General features: G+C 40.7%; 1 protein-coding gene across 1 annotated transcript; it reads left to right on the forward strand.

Moving 5' to 3' along the window:
* Positions 1 to 1,500: 1,500 nt before the first annotated feature.
* Positions 1,501 to 5,869, forward strand: scg2a (secretogranin II a). Its single transcript, XM_061925410.2, has 2 exons — positions 1,501 to 1,599; positions 3,961 to 5,869. Exon 2 carries the CDS (start codon positions 3,969 to 3,971, stop codon positions 5,640 to 5,642), a length of 1,674 nt encoding a protein of 557 aa, XP_061781394.2. The 5' UTR covers positions 1,501 to 1,599; positions 3,961 to 3,968; the 3' UTR covers positions 5,643 to 5,869.
* Positions 5,870 to 6,855: the final 986 nt, after the last annotated feature.

The following is a 6,855-nucleotide window of genomic DNA, read 5'->3' on the forward strand; positions in this document are numbered from 1 at the left end:
TGCTTCATTTACAATTTTACTGAAACCATATTCCCTAGCCCCTGGCTGCTCTGTCACTGATAAATATATGATGGCAAATTTCCCCAGACATTTCCAATGTCCCCCATGGCGCGTAGCTTTAGTGCTGGGCTTTTCGTACTGGGTTTGAATGCCGGTCAGAAATATGTCAGAAATATCCACAAATTTATGTTTTAATTAATGTTAAATGCGTTATATAAATTGTTTCAGATGTATAGAAAGTGTGAACATTTGTTGTAATGGGGAGGCTTGATTACAACACTACATGCTGTAGATACACTATATTACCGAAAGTATTTGGCCACCCATCCAAATGATCAGAATCAGGTGCCCTAATCACTTGGCCCGGCTACAGGCGTATAAAATCAAGCACTTAGGCAAGGAGACTGTTTCTACAAACAATTGTGAAAAAATGGGCCGCTCTTAGGAGCTCAGTGATTTCCAGCGTGGAACTGTCATCGGATGCCACCTGTGCAACAAATCCAGTCGTGAAATTTCCTTGCTCCTAAATATTCCAAAGTCAACTGTCGGCTTTATTATAAGAAAAGTGAAGAATTTGGGAACAACAGCAACTCAGCCACAAAGTGGTAGGCCACGTAAACTGACAGAGAAGGGTCAGCGGATGCTGAAGCGCATAGTGCAAAGAGGTCGCCGACTTTCTGCACAGTCAGTTGCTACAGAGCTCCAAACTTCATGTGACCTTCCAATTAGCCCACGTACAGTACGCAGAGAGCTTCATGGAATGTGTTTCCATGGCCGAGCAGCTTCATCTAAGACATATATCACCAAGTCCAATGCAAAGCGTCGGATGCAGTGGTGTAAAGAATGCCGAGTTGGCCCCTTAGTTCCAGTGAAAGGAACTTTGAATGCTCCAGGATAACAAAACATTTTGGACAATTCCATGCTCCCAACCTTGTGGGAACAGTTTGGAGAGGGCCCCTTACTCTTCCAACATGACTGTGCACCAGTGCACAAAGCGAGGTCCATAAAGACATGGATGACAGAGTCTGGTGTGGATGAACTTGACTGGCCTGCACAGAGTCCTGACCTGAACCTGATTGAACACCTTTGGTATGAATAATCAGTGTGTGACCTCACCAATGCGCTTTTGGAAGAATGGTAGAAAATTCTTATATAAACACACTCCGCAGCCTTGTGGACAGCCTTCCCAGAAGAGTTGAAGCTGTAATAGCTGCAAAAGGAGGACTGACATCATATTGAACCCTATGGGTTAGGAATGGAATGGCACTTCAAGTTCATATGTGAGTGAAGGCAGGTGGCCAAATACTTTTGGCAATATAGTGTATCTTGAAAACTTGTTTTAGATGCATTTCATGTTTTACATTCATGTTGGACAATCTTGATCCAGAAGTGCAAAACAGAAGCAGTTTCATTTCATGAACTGTGTGCGTGTGCGTGTTAGTGGAGGATGACTGTGACGCACGAGTCACGTGGTTTGTGCTTTGACATCATGAGGAGCTGCCCGCGGTGCTGAACACACACACACGCACACACACGCTGGTGACAGAGATGCTCGCACCGTTCAAGAGGACTTTTCACAGAAACTAAGTCCACCAAAAGGTAAGATTTATTTGCTCTATCCTCTTGTGAGGACACTTTTAAATCAATTCGGTTTTTTTAGTCGATTTTTTTTTTTTTTTCTTTCAGTTTCTCTGCAACCTGATGCGCTCAGTTGTTGCATCCCATTCATGTTTTTTTTTTCTTTGCTTACCACACAATGTATAAATGCAAAGTGACTCTTCAAACATTGAAGTGCATGTTTTACAAAACAGTAAAAAAAATGCATACAAACAAAAACACAATGTGTTATTCAATATAAAGACAGTTACATTATATCTAAAACATACACATTTCACATAGACCTACATATTTGACTCTCGTTATATGGTCGTGCAGCGGGTAATAGCGAGTGGTAATTGGTGTTTAAAAGGGTTTGCGCATGCATGTGGCTTCTGTGGGAACATTAGTCTTACCGGGTTGCTATGACAACCGGGCCGTGACTCACAGCGAGCATCAATTTGACGACTAATGAGATTTGTAGGGCAGCTGAATGCTGCTGTATGCTGCAGCAACAGGCTGCAGAGGTAATACTACCGCAGCTTTAACACCTCATAATAGTAATTCATAGAAACAAATATTCTCATACATTCACCTCTGATACTGCTGCCTTTTAATTACAAATTGACTGCATAGCAATCAAGAGGTGTGCAATACTGCCAATGTTGATACTGATCCAATACCAAGAAGATGGTGATACTTTGAAAATCCGTAAACTATTTTTTTTTTTCCTTTAACTTTGTTGATCATGATTAAAATCAGAATAAAACTAGACAAAACCATATTATTTGACACTATATAAATACAACACTATTAACAAAATAATGCAATGATTTCCTTTTATTGCATACAATTGTTTTAGGAAAGTAAAAAAATGATGCAAAATAGGTAAACAAAAGCCCAAAAAACTACTATAGACTCGTTTTGCCCCCAACGATATAACAAAATATGGATATAACAATATACAATATGAACAGTACAGCAAAATCATATAGATATTTGTGGAAAGAAAGGGCAGAGGAACTGAAAAAATAATTGATCTCATCACACTAGTATCGATCCGGTGCAGATACTACCTTTGGTATGAAGCCGCCTCATAAAAAATTAAAAAAATACATTAATATTAATTACATTTGTATTCATCTGGGATGAAATCCAGTACAAACACTATCATGTCTGGTGTTCCAAATAGGTTTTTATTAGCATAGGGCTGTCCACAGTGTGGTACGCTTCTCTTCTAGGGGGCGCTGCAATCGGTGGTGGTAAACTGTATGTTGATCTATGTGGCAAATGGGCACCCCCTCAGTGTTGTGTGGGCTGCACGGGCGAATGAGATGGGGTTTGGCTCAGGGCGTCGTTTAAGCAGGAACTGCCACTGCTTTCCATATATAATGAAATCGTTATTAACCCTCTGAGGACAAAGGCAGAGTTTGATCATTTCAGTAATTTTTTGCTGGATTTTGGCCATACACTATTATTTTTGTAGGGTTTTTGTTATTCAATTTTAAAGATCAAGTCATACGCTAGTGCAAAGATGAGTGAGGAGACTCCGACTGGTGTGCGCTGTTACCAAGTTTTGAGCAAATAAATGTAGTGCATTAAGGTATAACACCTAAAAATGTTCCTTTAACATTCCGACAATAAATTTACATTTGTGAGCAAATATAAGAGTCTTTTTAAATTAATTTAAATTATGCAAGCGTGGAATAATCCCGATTAATCCAAATTCAAAAGTGTGATTAATCTGATTGAAAAAAATTATAATTTGACAGCACTCATTTTAAACCTTTGAAGGCCTTTTGATCAAATGTCACAGTTTTAAACGCATTCATTATCTGACCAGGAAACCTTCAAAAAGGGTCAGAATAAAAAAATTAAAAAAAACATGACATGTTTGATATTTTTGTTAAAAAACTTATTTTTGAGAACATTTTAAAAAAAAGAAGTATGAATACAAAATAAATTTCAGCCCTTCAAAGCCGTAAGGACTTTTATATCCTGTTTGGCTTTAAAGATAATTACAATTTAATGTCGCCAGAGGGTTAAGATGATATTATCTAACACTAATTTGCTTTGTCAGCTACACCACAAAGCTAAAATGTGTTGTTAGCATAATTTGGGCTAAATTGGATTGTTTTTTTAGCATCTTTATTATCATCTTTTTGGACCCTGGATTAACATATATGCTAATCATGCCTTTTGAAGTTGCTGTGCATCAAGGTTGACTATGATCTCCATAATTGCATCCTAAAATGCTTTTAGCTTTCGGATCTGAACATACAAAAGTCTACTATTGATGTTGTGCGTCATGCGATCATCTGGAGCAGACCTTTGAAGTGGCACTCATTGTGATGTTTTCCGCAGGCGTCGCTATGCTGTCGTTCACAAGAGCCAACGCGTCCCTCCTTATTTTGGCCCAACTCCTCTCGGTCCTCCTGTGCCTTCTCCGTCCAATACACGGGGGTTCTCTCCGAAACCACAGGTTGAGAGGCAGCGAATCGGACCCGCTCCGTGCTCCTAATTCCGACATGCTCAAAGCCTTGGAATACATCGAAAGCCTTCGCCAGAGAGCAGATTCCCAGGAGGCTTCTCTCCCTGCAGGGGATGGAATGGATGACGCTAAGAAGATGCGTCCCATGCTGAGGCTGAATGAGGACGAGGACAAAGACGAGGAGAGCGAGGATAAGAGCGAGGAGCTGCTACAAGCTGTGCTCAGCACCTTACAACAGACGGAAAAGGCCTCCAAGCCCGCTTTGCTTCATCCTTCCTCAAAGGGGGGCGGCCAGGTGAAAGATGGCGGTCAGAAGCAACAGAGCATCAGGCCCCACAAGAAGATGCCCCTCATGTTTGAGGACGAGGAAGAAGGCGAGGGAGACGACGAAGAGGAGGACGAGCACGAGAGCCCCTTCAAGCGCACAAATGAGAACGTGGAGGAGAAGTACACGCCTCAGAACCTTGCCACGCTGCAGTCCATCTTTGACGAGCTGGACAAGTTCACCACAGAGAAGACAGCACGCAAACGCCAGGATGAGGAGGAAGAAGATTTGTTTAATCTAAGAAACGTGTACGATGACGAAGGGGAGGATGTCGCCGACTGGGGCCCGATGGAAGAGCAAGGGGACGAAGAAGAGGAGGAGGATGATGAGGAGAAACACGAGTTCGACCGGAGCCTCGATTATGTTGACGATGGTAATGAGGAAGAGGAGGAGGAGATGGATGGAAGCTACCCGGTGAAGAGGTCGACTGACCCGGATGAGGTGGACTATTATCTTCTCAAGGTGTTGGAAAGAACAGAAGAGGAAGAGCAGAAGCGAGCGTTAGAGGAAGAGGAGAAGGAGAGGGCGGAGCGAGGAGTAGCTCAGTACAGAGACAACATCGACCCACAGGTCATCTATCAGATTATTCAGATCTCACAGAAATACCAAATCCCACCACTAGACCTCCTGGACATACTGAAGACCGGACAACAGAGCAGCAACAAGCCATGGCAGACATCTTCCAAGAATATCCATAAGACTCCTCAGTTGCTCCATAGACGCCCATCTTTCAGACAAAGCAGCCCCAAAAACCTGCGAACGGAAGAGATCCTCAACATCCTCGGGTTGGGAAGCGACAGGAACCAGGGTCAAGCCCCCATCAGGAAGCCGTACAGGATCTCGCCGTCACGAATTCACACACTGACTGCCGGGAACGCCGCTCCCACGCAGCAGCGATTCCCTCTGGGTAAATCCACAGACTACAACAGCGCCTCGGCCGACCAGCTGGCGGCGTATCTGGCGGCTCAGATGCTGGCGAGGTATCCCGTCCCAGCGTACCGCTACAGCCAAAAGCGTGACGAGGCGACGGCGCAGAGCGTGACAGGCTCGTTCGAACAGGCCATGCAGGATTATTTGGATCAGATGGACACAGGGAAAGAAGACAAGAGACAGACTGAGGATGGCGAGGACAATGATGCTGTGATGAAACTGATGAACTACTTCAACCCAGAAAGTGAAGACAGTGAGAATGGCGCCAAAACGGCCCAAGTCATAAAGACAAAAGTGTAGATAAATAGTGGAGAGACACAATTAAGTATTTTCAAGGATAAATACCTGTGATCGTCTTATTTATATAGATAATTATAATAGGAATGTTCAGAGAATAATTTGAGTTAAACCAACCTTCACACACATCGGACCCCTTAGATTCACTTGTATTTGTTGGTCATTCTGACTTAAATGTGAGCATTATGTGACATACATGGTCAATAAAGCATTGACTTTATTTTTCCTTACTGTGTCCTGTTTTTTTTCCCTCTGTTGTTCACAACAGTGTTGATTTTTATATTTTTTTATTGAAAATCAATTTTAAAAAAAATGTTTACAAAAAATAGGGGTGTCCTGATCCGATACCAGTTAAACATCGACAAAAAAACCAGGTACCTGCATCTAAAATCTCACATATTAGAATTGTGATAAAAGACATGTAAATAGCATGTAAATACACATTTATCTTACATCAGGGATTCATAACCTTTTTGACCTAAAAATGTTGGTCCTGGCGAGAGTCCCCCAGCAGCGGCTGGAGTGATATGAATTGGGACGGTCTAGCGTACAGGACCCTTCCTGTTTAAGTCCGCCCTTGCATTTACATCAATCGTGTTCTTGGTCCTTTACCTTATTTAAGCGGAAGCGTCTAAGAGCTACCGCCGTAGACTGATTTTCCTGCAGTAAGAGCCGACTGATCATAGGAGATGGTTGCCATGAAGATGTGTCACGTGTTGATAAGCATTTTAAAGCTGTTATTCCTAATTATTAGTTAATGGTGGACATATTTTTATGGTTGTGAATGGTTGTTGTAGTGTGACATGTACCTTTAAAAACACGCAGACAATCTAGATCAGGGGTCCCCAAACTTTTTGACTCGGGGGCTGCATTGGGTTAAAAAAATTTGGCCAGGGGCCGGGCTATATATATATATATATATATATATATATATATATATATATATATATATACACATATATATATATATATATACATATACATATATATATATATATACATACATATATATATATATATATATATATATATACATATATATATATATATATATATATATATATATATATATATATATATATATACATATATATATATACATATATATATATATATATACATATATATATATATATACATATATATATATATATATATATATATATATATATATATATATATATATATATATATATATATATATATATATATATAT

This window comes from Nerophis lumbriciformis, linkage group LG30 (assembly GCF_033978685.3).
Source record: "Nerophis lumbriciformis linkage group LG30, RoL_Nlum_v2.1, whole genome shotgun sequence".
Lineage (NCBI taxonomy): Eukaryota > Metazoa > Chordata > Actinopteri > Syngnathiformes > Syngnathidae > Nerophis > Nerophis lumbriciformis.